General features: G+C 38.9%; 1 protein-coding gene across 1 annotated transcript; it reads left to right on the top strand.

The window, feature by feature from the left end:
• The first annotated feature begins 3,746 nt into the window (after window positions 1–3,746).
• On the top strand, window positions 3,747–16,031 carry LOC106158276 (protein escargot). Its single transcript, XM_013534194.3, has 2 exons — window positions 3,747–5,143; window positions 12,974–16,031. Exons 1-2 carry the CDS (start codon window positions 5,056–5,058, stop codon window positions 13,855–13,857), a joined length of 972 nt encoding a protein of 323 aa, XP_013389648.1. The 5' UTR covers window positions 3,747–5,055; the 3' UTR covers window positions 13,858–16,031.
• The last annotated feature ends 5,070 nt before the right edge of the window (window positions 16,032–21,101 follow it).

The following is a 21,101-nucleotide window of genomic DNA, read 5'->3' on the forward strand; positions in this document are numbered from 1 at the left end:
GGGAAGGCTGGGAAAAAACAAATATACAAAGCAAGTTTGGTAAATGGTCCATGATGTGAAATAAACAAGCATAACCAATATTATGTAAAGATTATTCTAAAGACGCAACGCAAAGAGAGAGAGATAGTGAAAGAGAGAAATAAATGCTATAAATCGTATTGTACAGTAATACATTAATTAATCAGAATTTTCTGAAAAGAAAGAAGGCATTTCTATAGGAACGTTGTCAACATGCTAGGCAATTTGTTAATAAATAAAAAAACGGAGAAACAAGTTACTCGACGTTTCTAATGAATACCATATTCAAACTTCATTTTCATTAATTTCACTTCAGGAAAATTGCATTCAACTTGCCCCCTGTCCAACCTCGTAGTTCTATGTACAACAGTTTTCTGTCCAGACAAACTTCTTTCACACAACCCAGCTGTTTAATACAAGTTTATGCGAGGTGGTCTGTTATTTGAAATTTCCTTTGCCTATTTATCACACAGCGTATGTTGATGCGTTTTCACGCGGTCATGCTACATTCTGTTCCATTAAAAAGCTCAGTGCTTTTTCCGGACGCGTGGCGCTGGGATGATGCACGAGCAGGTAAAAGCCGATCGCTTCTAAACGACACGCGGCCTCTGGTGATGTCTGTGTCAAAACCCCAGCGGCACAGAGTAACGGGGATGGTCAAGATAATTTAAAACTCCGGTCGTTTTTTTTTTTTTTAATAGTAAGTGTTGACGGCACAGTCGTGTATACGCAGGTATCCCTTTTTTCATTTTTCATTTAATTTAGCGAGCGAGGCGACCGGATTTTCAAACTATAAACTTTGTGTGAAAAGGTTTACATTTTACCTTCTCTTAATGTGAATTATGAACTGCTGTTCTATGTAAACATATGGTGACGTAGACTTTCGTGCAATGGGGTGGCACTTCTTTCTCTGGTGCAGATGGGGGAAGCAGAGTTTGCAAGCTCCACAGGAGAACTGATACTGTGAATAGTAAGAAATATAAACTTTTGTTTCAAGTATGGTTCACCGCTACATAGAGTGTTGGTTACATTCCTTTTGTAGGCTTTTTTTCACGCTTAGAGGACCTTACCGGTCCCAAACGTCACCAAGTAGTTCTCATAGCAGCATAAATACACTTAGACAGTCTTCTTTAACCAGTTCCTAAACAGTCCCTAAGAAATCACAGCCTTCCTGCAGGACGCAAACCAAGGAATTCCTTTACACCCGACAAAGATCAATCGAACTACCGTGAGGTCTAGGTAAACTGTTTTTTTTTTAATTGTAATTAATTAATTACTTAACCTTTGAACTTTAACACTCTGAAATAAAATCAAGAACAAAAATCAAACATTCTGACTTGATTTCATTTCGAATTGATCACAGCACTGAGATCGATGGATCTTGGAAAAATGTGAGCGCAGCCGAAGATTCACATGGGAATCTTAGTATCCCTGAATTATTTCTCATGTCAATGTTAATTGGTAACAATTATATATTTGCCGCTGGCAGCGCCGGAAAAATAAACTTGGGAGATGAAGATTGCTCCATAACGACTTTAATGTGATTCGTTAATGCTTTGGGTTTTTACGTATGAATGAAACACTTTGCTCAAATTGTAGGTTTATATAGTAGGTTTCCACCTAAAGCATGTTTTTGTTTAAATTTAGCTTCAACAAAGAAAAAACTCAGACACCTAGACAAGTTACTGGTGTACTCAAACCGCGAGGAACGCGTGCATCGCTAATGAGTAAAACAAACTCGCAAAAAGAAATAGTTATTTTAACAAAAACCAATTATCTGAACCTTTAGTGGTCGTTAACAGTGAATTATTTTCAAAGGGAGGTTTCTTGCCGGTCTAATAGCGCGTTACACGCAGTTTCACCTTTGACACCAGCACACGTCTTAAAGCATGATTTCCAGATAACAGTTTCCAATACTTTTACAAACTCAAGAAAAACGACTTTTTTTACTCAAGATCGGGTTGGCATACTTGTCAAAGATTGATTTTCAAATCACGAGTTTCCTTCACAAGCGGATAATTTCATTTTTTTAGTTTCTACTAAAGTGTACAATCTTTATAAAAAAAAGGGACTAACTCCGAGCAGAAAGAGTAATGGAATGTAAAATTTCACGTGTACATATAAACACCATGTTGTTGATGTTTGTAACAAAACACGTGCAAGCTCAAAATTTCATGAAGTTAAGCGCACACAATTCTAACAAGATATTTATTCATACAAAATATGTTTTCCCAGTGATGTACTGTAAATTCTCATGTAATATATCTACGCCAACCTTTTAATGAAAGTAAAAGAAACTAAGCTCCAACAGACGACAAAGAAAAGAATGATTTCTTGTTTACAGCTGCCAAAACTTAAAGCACATCACTAGCACTTCAAGAATAAGCTGAGCCAGACGACAGTTCGCTTCCTTAAATTTAATCCCACATCTGGAGACAATCCACCTTCCATTTATGGACAAACTGCGCTCATGCTGTAACACGGCACAAAGTAACGTGGTAATAATATTCCAACAAGTGGTCCGGTGTCTACTCTCTTGCAGCGCGTGCTGCAACCTGATAGGTTGAATCCGCACGAGGCGATAGGGTCACGTGGCCAGGTGGTACAGGCAGTTTTAAATGGCATTTTACCTTGTTTGGAAAGCGGCACGAGTGCAGGTAATTCGATCCAGCTTATCAACTCTAATGCTGAGTGACATATGGGAAAGTGTGATAAAAATAACCGCAACAGCCGCCCGTGTTGCGAAGATCACTCAATGAAAAAGCCGTAACCATCCTGCTCAGCTGCGCTGACCCGTGTTGAGTTATTACGATACAAAATACTACAGCATACACTCTACTCTCCCTGATAAGATGCAGAAATACTGAGAAGATAGAGGTTTTTCTGAATGGACGATTTATGAAGAGTTTTGTAGCCAATTTCAGACACATTTAGTAAACAACAGTTACCTGAGGCTGTTGGGAAAGTGTTTGCCATTTGCTCACCTCTTTAAAAAGAGAACTCTATACTTCAAGATTTTTAACCTAAGCCAATTTACTGATGCCTGTAGAGCTATGTACATAGGTTTAGTTTAGTGAGGTAATTTTAATTTCACCTTCTAGACAGGGGTGACAGAACCATGTGTGCAATAATCCAAAAATAAAGATTTTGATGTTGAAAATAATTGTTTAAGCTCGCTCGTGAAACAAAAGCTGTACTTTTTATCCAAGAATTTTTCATAATTATATTATATACAGATAGATTCGTATACACGAAGTGAAAGAGTTTACACTGATACCCCGCATTTGTTTGGACAAATGAACGGAAATTTCGTTAAACAGCGTGAAACCCGCTTGCACAGCTTGTCACTCAGAGGTCCACTCAATCACTTCACAGGCACCACGTGGTTGGCGCGAGACCTCGTGTCGGTCCAATCACCAGCACGTGCCAAAACCACAAAAAGTTCAATTTTAGTCTCAGTAGGGATGATGGTTTTCGTGGATTTCGGTAAATTTTCCTAATCGAAACTAAACGATCTTCAAAATAAGATTGACTGAATCTAGGGTCGAGTGATGTTTTTTTTTTGTAGGTTGCATGTTGTGTAAGTCATCACAGCAGTTACTTTAGGTTTGTACTGCGTACCCTGCCACCCCTATATTAGATGTTTCCGAGTCCATCCCACACAACTTGTTCCAGCCCCTTTCGGCTTCTCTCAGCGGGTTATGGCCGGCCCCTGTTTAACAAATAGGGCCAAACGACAGTGAGTGATAGCCGCTTCCCACCACATCTCCTCAACGATCGTCTATAGGAGATATAATACGCCTCCCCGCCTACCACTTGTTAGATGAACGCGTTGTACATACGCGGCAGTCCGCCGAAAGACACCAAGTAATATAAACTTAATATCAGAGAAAGATACGCGTTAAGCAAAAGCAAATCCTGGAGCGAAAGGTGAACTTGAAAGTGATTTACTGTAGGAAGCTTTCAGAAAAAAACACTGACAAACAGGCTGTCTTGTCTTTTCAAGGTGGCAGTTGGTTGTTTTGAGAATCCGCAGATTACTTTGAAAGCAAAAAAGGCAACCAAGTCATCAACCTTAAGCACTCGTGTTATGGAAGTTGCTTATCTGAGAGCGCACACCTGGATATTTCGTTTCTAAGATACGTCCAGGAATTTCACGGTTATTAGAATATTCGGCAACTGTACAGAGGAGAGGTATTAGTGTTCCACAAACACTTTATTAACTCATCAATATACTTATTCATCCTAAACTCGCAAGGGCGCAAGTTTCTAGTCGTCTTCAGCTGTTTATCACCAAGTAACCACAGACAGTTAAGGGAGAAGCGTAAATCTGCCAATTAGCGCAGCGCGTCTTCCTTACGGTGCATCATCGGGTTGCAGAAAGGTGTGTTGCAGATACTTCTTTCTTCTACCGCAAGTTGTACCGACCAGGTGATTTTTCGTAGACTTTAGCTAAATGTTTTAAGTACTTTGCCGCCTTTGAAGCCAAGCTAAGGTTGTATTCCACCCACCTGACGGGATTTCGTACGTTTTCATGTTCACTGCCGTCGCCTAGTGTTCAGCAAACCCGACGTTACTTTGAAACGGAACGACACCCAGTTGGCTGATTTAGAGCAAGAACTTGGTTGAGCGCTGAATGGACGCATTTTATTAACAGTTACCGTGTATCAAAGAGGGTGAAGACTGAGAAAGTGGTTCTTTTGCGCTGACTGGTTCCCCCTACCTTCCAAACCAGGTGGGCATATCAATCTCATACGTGAAGTAAACATAGTTTGTGCTTTGATTCACCTAAGAAGATCGCCCAGATCCGTTACAGCTGCGTTAAGGCATGATTCAGGTTTGAACTATAAGGGTTCCAGCCGCATCACTGACATCATTTCAGCGCACACCTGTGATAATCACTGTCTGTCAGATTACTCCGCCTGCCGAAGAAGATTCACAGAAAACGTTTGTCTCTCGGAAAGCACCGACTGTTGCTGACTCCCAGAATTCGCCTAAATCGACTGGTTATTGTTCTTACACACATATCTACTCATCATGCCTAGGGCTTTTATGATAACGAACAAAAGATACAACAACGAAGAGGATGGATGCTATCTCTCGGAGAAGGCCCATGGTTTCTCAGGTAGGTTCCCCTCTTCTAGAAGTAATCTTGTTTTTCTGACCTTTTCCGAGAAGATGTCATGCAAAGCAAGTGGTTAAGAAAATGTCCAGAGTTTTAACATGGTGTTCCCCTGTAGTAGCTTTAATAGAACTTGTATTTGCCTTTCATGACGAGTTTGTACCTGGTAGTTTATATTTTCATATACTTGGATTACAATGCCAACCTTCTGGCACCTTAAGACGGCAACCTTATGCTTACCACTTACACCTACATGATACAGTGTGCAAGTTACCATGGGGGTATGCTCAAGTACCTCTAACAACGCATTAAAGCAATTATTGCACATTTTAACTATATTTTTGTTTTTTTGAGATGCTATTTTTTGTTTGAAAATGACGGACGAAATTTCAACTCTTTTGTTTTTAACCTTTGAATTTCTTTATATGGAGGTTGCTGTTAGAACCATATTATAACGATTTTTAGAAAAAAAAATCCAGGATTAGCAATTCCTTTATAAAGGTTAATAGTCAAAAACTATATAGACGCTTAAAATATGTTGCTATCATTCACCTTTGCCGAATGCGGAGATAGGATTTTTAATTATCCGTCACAACGTTATGACTGACCATCGTGGTGTTATACCATCCTCTTCACTGAAGTCGTTAAAATCACATTTTTATCATTTCATCATGGATGTAATGTAGGTAATAATACATTGGATGCAGAGTATAGAAATAATTGTACGATAGAATTATATATCAGACACATGGAAGCGAGGGTGCTGAAATGTATACTCAGAGGCGTTTTGAAGACACAGGGACAGAAACATTCACACTGACATGTAAAAGAAAGCCGGTTCCACGACAAGTATGGTTAATTTTTGTTCAACTGGCAAATTGGAAACTATATAATGCACAGATCTCAAATTTATCTCTGAGTGGGGCATTGCTTTCTACTTTTTTTGGGTGAAACAATCTTCAGTTGCTCCCGATTTAAGTTCACTATCAAATTGTGCGGTTTGAAGGAGTTTCGTTCAATGTTATGGCCTTTTGAAACCAACATTAAGGCAACTGTGCTTCCATATATCAGCCGTGGCATCTGACTGACAACCGGCACACGCCAGAGCAGAAGGAGAGCGGCTTTGTTCCGCCAGCGCACGTGGCATATTTTGTCATGCGCCCTACAAGGTTCAAGGGATTTGAACATCATTCAATGCCCGCAGTTTAACTTTGCAGATAAGATTTTATTTTGTTTAATTATTATTATTATTATTATTATTATTATTATTATTATTATTATATTTTTATTTTTTGCATTTGTACACATTTTAGCTTTTGAGATCGTACCAGTAAGTCAAAGAATAGGATAAAAGTCACTATCACTAAAACGCGTGAAAATCTTTAAAATCCTTTTGTTCTGCCGTAGCTGATAAGTGGCTTAATAAACTGTACAGATAAATTTTACTGCTTGCATGATTGTATCTTTAAAACAGCCGAATATCCACACGCGACTAAGTACTTTCCAAAAGCCCGCCCAAAACGTCGTTGTGTCCCGAAGATATCATTAAAAATGTCATGTCTTAGCTATAGGCACTGGATCCTGAAGCTGTGCCAACTGCAGGCGATCACCATGGTCTCACTTGTGGTTTCACTCTGCTTATAAGTGGGTTTCGTTATAATTCGTTCCTGGTTTCAAAGTTAAATATTTGCTCTGTTGCTTTTCCATCTTTTTATAAGTCATTTATTCGCTGAAAGTGTTAGAGATATTCATTTGTACATGCATCAACAAGTAACACACATATTATGATAGAATAGCTGACTTTTGTTGAATTTGTCACTTTATCGGACTCTAAGCTACTTTGGTTCCAACGAAATATATCATTTAGAGATAACAAGTCTATAGGTCCACGCCAAAAGAAAACAACTGGCAGGACACCAATGGGAGGTTTATCGCTAACTGTGGTTTTGCAGACTAACTCCAGATCTAACAGTTTTTATCTTGGCTGACGAAAAAACAGTTTTTAGTTTATCTACTTTGGCTTTTGTGAAATATAGAGTTCAAAATGGGAGTGGGTGGAAAGGTCCCGAAGTCAAACCCTGTCAAAACTTAACCTACCCTGTCTCCTGAAAGTTTCGGCCCTTTTTTGGTGGACTCAATTTAATTTTGTAGCATGAACATATGGCATAATTTAGCTCTTTCATTCCAAATTTTGAGTTCCCCTAGAAAAAATAAAAAATGTTCCCTTTTCCCATTGTATTCAGTTAGATCAACGGTATAGTTCGTCGAATTCCACGATCATATACTGGTATCTAGATTTAAATGAAAAATCCTTTTTGCTGTTCTCTTTGTCTTCTGTGTATTTCAGCATTATTTCGTTTCCGTCTTATCTTGGTCTAATCGCCACCTTTGGTCTTATCTCACATTAGTTGTTGTAGCGCGTTAGGAAACAACCAGCTGTTCCTCGGCGTGAGCGCGTGTTTTCGGGGCTGGAGAGTGCAACAAAAAGCGACGTCGTTCACTCGGGCAATTATTCACAGCAGTTATGAATCGGTATGTAGTTGGTTATGGGCGTTCGGACAACGTGAATTTTTGGAACCCAGCAAGTAATTTGAAAGGGGGGGATACTCTTTCTGAAAAACTGGACCATTTCACCCGTATAGTTATAGTTTCAACTTGAGAAATGGCATAGAACATAAATCAGATTTTGATTCTGAGCGGTCTTTTTCCAGCCACCCACCCCCACCCCCACCCCCTCACCCCCCCCTTTCGGGCCTGGGCTATGTGGACCTCCATTACTTCGCTCGGTGTCCACAGCAAGTGGTCATACAATCAACCGAAGTGGAATCTTTGTAAGCAGGTGTCATCTCAAAATAAGTGGCAAATTTACTTTTCTTGAAGTTGATGCATTTCCTTCTCCGAAGTTCTTGTCGATGCAGGGGTTGACAGCATTAGTAAAATTTTAAATGGTGTTTGCTTATATTTAATTTACATTTTAATAACGTCTAATACAAGATTACTATAAAGTCACAGAATATAAGTAAAACCGCTAGTGGTAAGTGTGAACTGCCCTCCCTGCTAACCCGCTGCAATGGCAGGACACGTCGTGATGCACTCACATTATCTCCGCGGTATTCAGATTTATGAGCAACCAAAACGGTGGTTGCTGGATCATGTAGACGGAAAAACACCTAAAGGCATTTTGGATTGGAGCAAATCGTTTCCACCTGTACGAAGGGGATAGAAGGACTAAGAAAAAAATGTTGGGGGGGGGGGGAGATATAAAGAAAGTCAAGAAAGACGCTAAGACCTTGTGTTATCCAACAGATGAAGAATATATAGAAATCAATCGTCATATTTATACATGTAGCAAGGCCACAATTCACGGCGCATGCAGCATCTCTGTTGTAGTAACACTGCGTCAAAATGCCGTACATGAACAAGATTGCTCATACACCACCGTCCGTACCAGGCATTGCCACGGGACTTTGTATAAATATACTAAAACCTATCAGTATCATAGATTACCGAGGTGCGGCTTAATCTTTTTAATCATGCTTACCTAGATCGAGTATCACCGCCGAGGACGGAACAGTGGTTGTAAAAAGATAAAAGCTTACTTTCACCAGTTGCTTACGGTGTCGGAAAAAAGGAAGACGCATAAGGCCGACGGTTAAAAATAAAAAGACAATGTCGCGGATATCCCTGCCAAATTGTCTCTCCCAGTCGGCAAGGTGGTTCGATTTACCTAAGAAATATCAAACTTGTAGTTTTTTTTTTTTTTCGTGTTAATTCACGGTTTGATTTTTAATCAATATTAAGTAAGAATGTGATCTATAGAGAGTGTTACTCTGAAAGAAAAAATATTATGATTACATTTCAGAAATTTGGTGTTCTTATTCATACCCTGAAAAAGTATTCAAAGTGTAGTTTAACAAAGGTTTATTTACTTTTAGAAAAGTCCACACAGCGTTCGATAAGATAATGTTCGTAGAATAAGGAAAGTAATTAGATTTCGTGCAAAATGGTGCTCTTAAAAAACCTTGCATCAAGTTGATAAATGATAGCATAGCCAGGATGAAAAAACAAAGAGTAATTTAGAATGCAAGTATACAAATCATATACCTCTGATCGAAAACAAATGGATAATAGAATGAAATTTGGTGCATATTATCTCTTCTAATGGGAAAAAAGTACCTGCTTTGTATTTTAGTAAAAAATAACACAGATAAATTCAACTAAAGGAACCAATCTCAACATAATACAGATCCGCGACCTAAACTTACCTATAAGAACAAAGTGTCACTCTCTTGATATTTTAAAGGACGAAAGGAAGACGAAAGTATAAGATTTCAACATTGGGTTTTTTATATGGAATCTTTAATTCACCTACCTCGGTAAGAGGTACGGATAAATTGGCAATTTTTTACCTCAAACTAACCCCAATACCGAGTTAACAAATTTAATGAGGTGTGAAAAAATGTCTTGCTCAGCAGAGTAGAAATGGTTTTTTACCGATAACATGTGTGCAGAGACGAGGGCGGGAAACAGATTCTGCTTGGCTGAGTGCCAAATTGGTATTTTGTGTGGAAAGTGTTCACACCAGGTCCAGATGGAGCGATGGAAATAATGTCACTGATAAATAAACATAGTCAATGCGTGTGTTGCGTTCCTTAAGACTTAGAATTATGTGAACGTGGCTTAAACAGGTCAAGGAAAATTTTCTTTTCGAAAATTTTAATTAGATATGTGTTATAGGCAGACGTTACTTCTATAAAGACTTGATTATCAGATTTGCCTGCCTTTTTTCCTTTTTGACTTGCTCTTCGTACAATTCCATGAAATTACTTATTTCCTTGGCTGAGACGTCATCTAAAAGAATCAAATCAATTGACATGTGGTTCAAAGTGTGAGAAACACTTGGGTCTCTCTGAGCAGAATGGCCCAGTCTGAACTTGGCTTTCGTTTGGAAACTATCACTTGGTTGAAGTCCGAACTTAAAGTGGATTTCCGACAGTTTTATTTTTTACCCTTATTTTTGGCAGTAGGAATCACACTTTTCGTGTAAATTGTATACAAATTGTAAAAACTTCCGCAACTTGCATAATTTACAATTTACTTATCCAGCGACTTGTTTAGAATACTTCGCGGCACAGGATGAACTGTTACTTAGACAGTGTCCAACAGCTTCTCTATTCTGTTATTGCTTTATTCCTAAATCGGGACATGTATTAGGTATTTTGGATTGTATTCAGACATCTTATTTTTCCAGAAAAGTCATCATCTGACAATTCTTTCATTACTATGGTGCATTGTAACTCTTGGCCTGCCATTCACTATTTTAATTTTTGATCGTATTTTTGGACTCCCAAAATAAGTTATTCTTTGTTATAAATTATGAAGGTGTCCGCCTTTGCAATTGATTTAATAAAAACCTTCATTATGATGACGATATCCTGATAAGATGTCCTTGAAGTATTAACTTCACGATTTTGTTAATGTAACAAATAGTTTTTTAGAAGCAATGCGCATACCCGGAATAGTCCTGACTTCATGTGAGCAGAGTATCACTACATGTACATGAGGTACTTGCCGGTGTAAACCGTGCGAAAATGTTGGAAAGCATACCTCACAGGTCTAGTTCAGGTTCATGAGATGTTAAGGTTTTAAGGCGGGAAATATAACACCGCCCTATATATATATATATATATAGAGAGAGAGAGAGAGAGAGAGAGAGAGAGAGAGAGAAAGAGAGAGAGAGAGAGAAATTGTCGCAAGATCTTTCAACCCTATTGATTTCGCTGAGTTTATGTGATTATCAATTTATAATGTACGATTAAGATATCTGTGTGTGATTTCCTATTGTTCGGTTGCAGTTCTACCGTAAAAGCGAACTCTAACATCTGACATTTTCATTCGTAGAAGCTTTTCTAAAGCGAAATAAAACAAAAATAAGCGGAAACCCCCTACAATTACAATCATTTTTTACGTCGGTGTGTACTGCGATAGTGCTATGCAACGTTTGTAAGGAATGCTACAGAAATACTCTTAAACCCATAGATAGAATTAACGCTAATGAGTAAAAAGGCTTCCGTCACTCAAACTGCCAGATTTTCTGATCTTTCCAAGCCACTAAAACCACTAAAGTATTAGGACCTGGTTAATCATGAGGGGAAGTAGCATTAAAGGACCAAATTTAGCAAGCAAGGTGGGGGGAATGAACGAAAATGAAAGGCAACCAGAGCTCTCCCGGAAACGACGATTAAATGCACTATTTACAACCCGTCACATCTCCTTACGCCGGCACATTTTTTCGAATGGTAGAAACATTTATAAGGGCTATGTATAGAGGTAAGAACCTTGCTAAGAACTTGAGCTATTTGCATAATTAAGGTTGAGCCGTAATTGTTATGACAAGTTTGCACATCAGATCTAAATAAAAAACATGTTGGAACGCTGTGAGGCGTGCTCTTTAAGTCAACTGCTTAGTCTACGCATTCTCTGTATTGTCGTTAATGGACGACAGAGGACACCCACTGGGGGCGTAAGAGGTACACCATGTTGCAGTCAACCCAACAAAATGTGTGCCACGCGAGGCCACGCGCCTGTTTTGCTTAATGTTATTTTTACTTTTTTCTGCCATTATAAACCGACTTTTTTTGTTGTGACAGCAAATGTTTGATATCAGGTTTTTTCTTTGTTTCTTTTTTAGTTGACGTCAACAATATATCCCCCTCTCTATCTCAAATTTGAGTAACATAATTTATAATCCTTTTTTGCAACTGTAAAAAGCCGAGAACTAAAATGTTTAAGCTCATCTTACTGCATTATTCTGCGTTCTAACTACAGAACATCTTGTTCATGAAATTACCGCTTGAAAATAAATCTGCATTGTTTATATCAATACGCTCGCTAGAATTTATAGATAAACAATTATTTACACCGTTTTATTCCTTCAGTTTGATCCAATGCAGCGGTACGCCCTGGTACAGCGTACGAATAATTCATGAAGCGACCGTGAAAAGTCACGGGTTATATAAATTCGGACAATGGATTCTTATTTCAGCACATTATTGAATCAACGCTAGTTGAACACCGATCTAACACTTCACGTGCTGTCTTGATATACATGTAGGCCTACTTGACGCTGTATCAATAAGCAAATACTCCATCTTGCACTGTAACAAAACAAGCAATGCTTTGTAAATATGTGTATACCGATCTTTTGCTGAGAAGCACGTTCTGCCCGTAGTATTCGATCTTTTTCTCGTTGACGTGCCTGTGCATGCATGCGTGTTTCGAATGAGTATGCACTCGTATTTTTATGTATATTTTTTCCAACTCACAATTCATTTTCCTTAATCTGCATGCAAAAAACATTGTAGCAGATACTGGTCCGTTTTTAGAAACACCTTTTTTTGTGGTCTCTTAAAGTTGATTTGTTTTGACCGAGGAACCCTGAGCCACAAAAGTGGTATCCGAGGCAGACAGCACTGTTCATCTCTGGTCTGCTCCACAGGGCGGCGCCTTAGAATGGTTTAAAATAGATACAGCTAGCTAACCAAAAGGCATTTCAATCTGATCATTCCTACTTATATCTTCACTTAAATTGAACGGTTGTGTCAAAAAAGTTAAAGAGCATGTTATGCAATTTCTCTTTGATACAGTTTCGTTTTTGACTTTGGCTAATTGCAAACTGTGTTTCTCCCGACTAATTCTTAGAACTTTCAGCGGTAAGTGTAAGAGCCTACGCTCTTTGCCTTTGCAGCTTGTTACGCAACTTGCATACGGCATTCCTTCCGTTCCCACTTTTCTAGCTGTCAAAATAAATTTAATTTTGTCTCATTTTTTCAGAACCCATTGAACTTGAAAAACCGACTGAGAAACTTGAGGGCGCCCTGAGGTTGGCAAATGAGTGCTTTGATCAGTGTGGTACCCTTCACAGCCTGGCACTGGTGGCCGCAGAAAGCGAATACCTGGCAGCTGCCACCTCAAAACGCACCACCTTTGGACAGTTGGTCCACAACGAGCCCCAAGCTGCCCATTCTCCTCCTCAGTCAATGCTTTTTGATCAAGACAGTTGCTCTTATTTTCAAAGCCTAAACGGCCGCCAAGACAGCGAATATGCGAGAGTTCGCGAAACTCTGATTGACGATTTTAGCCAACGACACGCCAACGTCCAAGACCTCTACGTTGAATCGTCCTCTCCAAACGGGAAGAACCGTGGATCGTACCCATTAGATTTTAATCTAAATGTTCTAGTTGACAAAGCTTTAGAGGAAATAAATGTCGCAGAGAATTACATCTGCCCCGACTGCGGTAAGCGCTATAGCACGTCTAGCAACCTTGCCCGTCATCGTCAAACACATCGCAGTGTAAACGACAAGAAGGCGCGCAAGTGTCCGCATTGTGAGAAAGTCTATGTTTCAATGCCAGCATATAGTATGCACGTGCGCACACACAACCAAGGGTGCGTCTGTTCCTTCTGTGGCAAACGTTTCAGCCGACCGTGGCTTCTGCAAGGACACATTCGCACGCACACCGGCGAGAAACCGTTCAAGTGTAACATTTGCGATAAAGCTTTTGCCGACAAGTCGAACCTGCGGGCTCATACTCAGACTCATTCGAATGAGAAGCCTTTCACTTGTGAACGGTGCGGAAAGGCATTCGCCCTGAAGAGCTACCTATACAAGCACGAGGAGTCCTCCTGTATGCGAGGACAAAGGCGGATGAGATAGGAAGTTTTTTTAGGGCAGTATCATCCAGAATCTATTGTATGCTTGAAAGATAGTTTTGTCTACAAGTAATACGGAGAAATACTTCCGTGGCAAGCCGTCCAGTGTTTTTTGTGGATAGTCTAATTTTTTACATTTTGTATATTGTCACAAAGGTGAACAAATCTTGACCTGTTGGTAATGATATCGGTCATTTCTTATTGTATATTTTTTGTTTTACAAGTTAGACGTTCGTCCAATTATAAAGAGTTGTGCAACAACCAAAAATTAGATTTAAAGCGCGTTTACATCCATATTAGTGACGTATTTCCGCTGCAAAGCAAGGACCAATTAATTCAAAGAGTTCTATTTTGTTTAAAGAACATTTCTTTATGTTAGATTTTATTTTCATTTGCTTTATAGCAAGCACGGGAATAAGTCTGTGTACATATTATGTGTGACAACATGAAATCTAGAGAAAGTAATTTTACTATAACACTGGACCAATTGAGTGTAAACAACATATATATCTGTCCTTTCGCCAGACTCTCTGTGTCTGCTTTGAAATATAGAAAATGAAAACATGTTTGTAAAACGCTTTTATACATATTAGTGCATTGGCCATCCCTGGCCTGTAATTTATTACATTTATTTCTTTTACGGTTGTTATAATTAATTTAACTGGATATAAATATGCCGGACGAAGTGCAATGAAGTTTTTAGAACTCCTAAAGTGTGTGCGAGTGTGTGTTGCCTGTAATATAAATAATTGGTTTTCTTTGATTGTGTTTACGTGTGTGTGTGTGTGTGTGTGTGTGAGAGAGAGAGAGAGAGAGAGAGAGAGAGAGAGAGAGAGATCTCAGCTAATTTCAGCCATTTCAGCGATGTTAAAAAAGAAAATCTAGCAAGGTTACGCTAAATCTGTATTATTTAAGGGAGCAGGTGGTCTGTGAGGGTGAAAAATTAGCAACACGTGCACTTGATGTTTTTTCTACATCAACACACTTTTGAAAACACAAATCTATCTCGGGACTCTAGGAAAAGGCCTTGTCTATAAATTTGAAGTCCAAGAGCTAAGAAACTTTGCTGAAGCCCGTTCCTGGGAAATGTCAGAGGAATATAAATTCACAGTCTATGAAATGGTATTCTCTGTGACAATGAACATCTCCACTGTAGTGGCCTTATGTTGCAAGTGCATTCCGAAGGCGGTTTTGTTGTGGCTGGTATTTATGCGACATCTAGAACACTTACATGGGACTTCAAAAAAAAAAAATTGGCCCTTTTGTGTTGTGGATATATTTGCATTTATCCCAGACACAGGCTGCAACGTTGTTCAGCTTTTTGATTGGACGATATCGCGCCTTAAAGTGTTCTCGGTGTCAAGTCTCGTGCCAGCCGCACGCGAGCGCCATACCATATAAGGGATTCAGAAACTTTAATAGGGTTTCAAATTTCCATATCGTGAATGGAACACGATGAAAAGTTGGAGTGCACGCGGCCCCTGAAGTCCTGAAGTCGGTTGTCAGTGTCGCACGTGTGCCTGAATGGTAACCTGATTTATATATCATAGATAACTTTCATTTTATGTACATAAGCGTTTCCTTTTTGGTTTGGTGCAATTTGTGTATATTATTCAGTGTAAATGATTTTTTTCTTAAGAGATTAAGTTTACTGCGTTTTTTATGCGTAAATCAAGCACTTTGTAATGTATATTTGACGTAGTAATGAAAATGAACTGTAGATTGTATGGAGATGAGTCTGATCTCCACCTGCCATTTTAACATATCAAATTTGTGTTTGTAAATCGTGGTTTTTGTATCAAACCCTGCAGTTGTACAGCAGCAGTCCTAGAACTAGAGGTTACATAACTTATACAGTGCATTTGCTTCTGTGAACCTTTTTCCGCCAGACTGGTGCAATGTTCCTGCTTACTGTTTCGGTTTTATGAATTACCACTCAAACTGAGTCTCAATACTAAATATACCAAGTCTTCTCTTAACTTATTGGTTTAATTCGTACATTTAACCATAAGACAAGTTAACTGTTGGCGTACCAGCTTAAGCAATTTTAATGAGTCTGCTAATGGCAATATCTTTAATGCGTCTGAAACAGACGGTGGAGTGTGCGGTACGCTTTAACACGTATGTATATGTGAAAATTGAATTACAGCAGTTTTAAATAAACTCTTTAAGAAACTATCATGTTTTTTTTTCTCTTTTTATCCTTGCCATCTTCAGAAAGCTTATACAGTTATCAATTGCCTCCGTGGTAGATAATCACTTTGAAATGTACTGACTGCAAAACGGAGTTGTAAATTGGGTTGGGTACCGGTAGGTGACACACTTGTGAGTTGCTTTCGCTTCGTACTTGGCCCACCAGTTCCATCATGATATGAACTTATCCTATTGCTATTGCTGTCGACAACTCAAAGCCAATCAGCACACGCTACTGCTCACACCCACTGGCCTTTCCTGGACGAAGCAGATGCTCGGTGTTCCCGTTGGAGCAGCGGGCCGTGCAACAAAGAGGTCTTCCACGAAAAGTAATGGTTAAAATGTGTTAGTGAGTATTTTCAACTGAAATGGTCGTTCAGTGGGATACTCGATGCTCTCCCCGCCTCTCTCTCTCTCACACACACACTCACAAACACACACACACACACACACACGCATACACACACACACAACACACGCACACACAAACAAGCACACGCACACACACACGGGCCTAGGTTCCTGTCGTGCTCATCAAAGATCGGGTACCGACCATCGAGTTCCAAGCTAAGAATGTCCTGTATATTCAATACATAACATCGTGTTTCACTTTTCGGAGATGAGTATATCTGTTCAGTAACTAATGCTTACATTCAATTCTGCGACAGAGATCCAGAGCCTCCACAGACAGCCCGGGAAATAGTTTTGATTCTGGTGCATTTTTCTTTATTCTCGTTTTTTACAATTAATTGTACGTCTTTAGTCGGAATTCTATCAAATGATAGACAAGTGGTCTGCTTAGCGTGCTACAACTCTGCAACACAATGTCGATGGACCAGCCATTGAAACATATGAACGTGTGTGCTAAGAATTTGCTGAAGAGGAACGTTTGAGCAACATACTTCACATTGCTCATCCTCGTGCCTTATTTCCAGGTATTATATATGACATGCGTGCAAGTTTGGGCTGAAATGGGGTCCACTGCCGTAAACAATCGCTGTTCGACCAAGACATAACTTATTATTACTTTTGGGGTATTTACTTTGTCGAAAAAGTTAACGAGTAGGTTAGGTTGGGGTCACTTTGGTAAGGTGTAAGATCTTAAACAACATATCTATCAGATAGGGGATAAGTGCACTTGTCGTAAACTATATGTATAAGCTGGTCAGTAATTATATGTTCCATTATGTATTCTTTAAGTAAACTGAAAAGGGCACTTGAACTTAAAGTCACTTCACACCTTGATATGAACGTTCAGACTATCTTTGATGGAAAACCGGATTACCCAGCGTCACCTGTCGAACAGACTGCAAAGCGACTGAATTTTGGCTCAAATTCGAAACCCCAGCAAATCAGAATAGCCGTCTGGTGACTTGATTTAGCCCGATATCCAGTTCATGGTAGTCATCGTCTGCACGGCGCTGAATGAGGCTGGAATGACCGAGTTACTAACGCAACGCACGTCGTCTAGCAACAGGTCGAATTGAAGGTGTGCCAAGACTACCTGTCAGATACGCAAATTCCAGGTAAATACAGGTAAACAGGTAGTTTGGCGGCCGATCATTCTGTATACAGTATATATATATATTTAGAACATGGGTCTATCTTTAACGTACCTTGTTAGGTCTAAGTTTAGATATCTTTATCATCATGATGTATGTCTCGTGGCTTATTGCTCTTCTTGGATCATTCCTTACATTATACAAAATGGAGTCTAAACAGGATCGTCATATATACATTGTGGTTATATTTAGAAACCAGTGCTATTTGTGGACTGTCGGCAGATTGAAATAGTGTTGTACTTTTTCTTTGAAATTGCAACAGGTACCGAATATCCAAGTAAAGCAGGCACTTGTGGTCTGACTGCTGATCACAATGACACAATAGTTCGTGACCAGCACTATCTTCATATACACTTGTTTAGGCTATTAACGAACTTGTTCCAACTTACGTAGGGACAGATGTATGTGTCAAATTGTTGTTCCTCTTTTAATTAATGATGTTCGCGTCGGTTCATAATTATGATTGTCCTCAGAAATAGTAACACTGATGAGTATAAATGAGATTTTTTTTTGGTTTTGATGGACTATTTTTTCTTGACTGCCCAACCAAGAGTCGCTGAACTGCTTGTAAAAATTAGACCAGGTACTGCATGTGTCCACAGTACACGTACTCTGTCTTTATGACGCTTTTGCAAATTACAGAAACGAAACGTGCTTTGTTTAAACATTGTAGAGTATTTTCTTTCAGTTTCTTTTATTTACGTGTACAAGTGTGATGTAAAACATTTTGACAAATATAAAATTTTGACGCCATTTCCGATATATGATGTTTTTTTTAAATTTGACTTCGTACCGTCAACTCCCAGGTGAACGAAATGGACAGTCGTTCAGATTTACCCGTACAAGGTTAACTTTTGCAGCATTTACATACACCTTTTTAATAAACTACTATTGGGTACTGTGCTGGGATTAATTCAGGGTGTCCTGCGATGTCTCCCAAATATGTTTGTCATTTTCAGTGAAATTAATATTTAATTTAAGGTGAATTATAATTCAGCAGATTGGAGCAACAACACATTGCTCAAATATCACTGACGTTACTACCCAGGAGACAGGCTCGCCTTTTGTTCCGTCGTACGGACCATCCCTGAGCTGCACATCCGCCAGACTTAACCCCCCTGGACTTTTCTGTGGGATAACATATCAAAACAGGGTCTACACTAACAATTCCCAAACTATTGACACTGTTAAGGATAATATTCGAAGGGAGATTAGGTGCATTCCCCGTGAAATATTAGACAGGATTATGGCTAACTGAAATGTGCGTGACACGGTGTAGCCCCCATGGTTCAACGCTGAGGTGCTTGGATCGAGCACATTATATGCTATTGAGGTGTGTTACACCATACCAACCTTACATGCCCTGCATACTTGTAGGACAGGTGCATAGTGTAATTACAAAATGAACAGTACAATCTTGAGTAAAAAGGCGTGGTGATAATTTGCACGCATGCACTTGTTTTACATATTTTTTGCTTTAAATTGTACCGCATTTTGTACAAACGTACTTGCAGCGGGTGCATATGTACCTGTAGTCTAGAAAACACAGGTAACACATGCGTTGATTTTAATATCGTAAAGAATAAACACATACTGTTTTCTGATAGGAGAACCACATATTTCAGTTAAAATGCTGCCTCCACTCCTGTATCCTCATATATCCCTTTAATTTAGGTTACCTTGTTCCCCGGTATGCGGCGTGCCTTGACCTGCTGCTATTCCTGTATGACCCTTCCGGAAGACATTTCTGTTCCATGTTGTACTATCCTGTGTTATAAAGTTAGGTATTTCTCGTGCTTTGATTACTGCTACTTAAAAAGAAAATGACCTGACAGGAGGTGAGCCTAACTATTTTATGTGTTGACACACAAACTTTTGATCGGTTCAGAAAGAAATTGCAATACACCTGTGTGAGTGTGCCAATTTGAAATAAATTTTATAACATCAAATTTAATCAACTGCTGACCTTATAATTTATTTGGTATCAACCTGATATACGTCAAGACGCAGAGTCCGACTTTTAATATTACAGTCGATATGAAATCAGTAGGCCTATTAGCGATTTATTTAGATAGTTAGTGTTACTAGAGTGAAAAGGTCTGTTAAAATTGGGGTGGGGTGGGGTGTGGGGAAGGTCATATAGATGGGGTTTATTATTGGCACTCATTGGTCTAGTGCTGGGTCTCAAATTCGAATCGTACATGTAAGTGACTAATAGTGCTATAATTTGATAGCACGGAGATGAAATGTACCCGGTATACCCAAACTATTTCAGTCTATCGCAAAGGACAAAGCAGGGAAGCTAAAAGAATTGATAAATTTAACAAAAAAGGAATTGACTCAACTTTCATTTTCACTAATTACTTGTGAAATTACCAAGACGGGAAATAATCCCTTTGCATGGAAAATATTGGTGTGATAGAGGGTTGTGGTATAAAGGTGTGGTATAAAGATAAAGTCTAAATGAAGCAAAAATGAGCCTTCATTAATGGACAATATTAATTTACCAGGAATCAAATGCCTGAAGGTGTAATATGGGTTGTCCCCGTAAATTCCTCTTCCACGAGAAGAACGAACCCCTTCTCATGTCAGATAGTTAAATGCCACGGTTATAAATCAAGACGTCTTATGGCATGTTTTAGATTTTTTTCCGTTTGAAAATGTTTTTGTGTAAACGGGCGTAATCTCGCATCCTGGGCTTCGCTGGTTAATTGTTCATCTTTGAAATCTGTGCTGACGGCCGGCTCTGACAATACACATGTTATGATTTCGTTACTGACACTTTATCAGCAGCTGTTCGGCAATTATGAGTTTTTTCTAGAAATTTATGTTGGGCTTTATGAAATCTGATCAGCGCACAGGTGTGTGTATGTGTGTGAGTGTGTACGTGTGTGTGTGTGTGTAATTCCTTCAAACCCTTTTATGGAAACTGAAATCTGGCCTAGTAATCTGGCCCAGTAATCTAACCGAGTATCAACCTCGTTCTGCGAAGTGGAATTTTAGATCTTTAAAAGAAAAATCTGAAAGGTAACTCTCTGTCGAGTTTGCGAAAGGTCAACATTCTCAAAAGCTGCGTCATTATAACCATTCTTTATTTCAAAAAGTTGAAAATTGAGTCAATTGGCGAAGGAAAAAAATCACTTTTAAAATATTGTATATTTTCAATATAAATTCAAACTTACCAAAATAACTTCAAGATAGTTTCCATGTGTTTTGAAAAGAAAAGAACTGTTCATGTGGACGAACATGTACCGGTACAGGTAAACAATCATGAGTAAATTATTGAGCAAAATGCGACCCAAACGCTTACATAAATAGATAAAATAAATAAGTGAAAAATGATGTTCAAACATGTTTTCCGTATTTGGTGATTGAAATTGGCGAAAATTACATTCGACAACAATGAAATAACTGAAAGACATTTGCGGTTTTATATAGCAGAATACATGTAGGCATATAATTTGACGGACGTAGTTCTAAGGTGATAAAGAAT

The sequence above is a fragment of the Lingula anatina genome, chromosome 4, assembly GCF_051362555.1.
Source record: "Lingula anatina isolate TDL-2025a chromosome 4, LinAna3.0, whole genome shotgun sequence".
NCBI classification, from domain to species: domain Eukaryota; kingdom Metazoa; phylum Brachiopoda; class Lingulata; order Lingulida; family Lingulidae; genus Lingula; species Lingula anatina.

Excerpts from the sequence above, each read along its gene's own strand:
- LOC106158276 (XM_013534194.3), top strand. The coding sequence starts at position 5,056 with ATGCCTAGGGCTTTTATGATAACGAACAAAAGATACAACAACGAAGAG. Across the intron at positions 5,144-12,973 it reads GAAGGCCCATGGTTTCTCAG|AACCCATTGAACTTGAAAAA; the intron begins GTAGGTTCCCCT and ends TCATTTTTTCAG.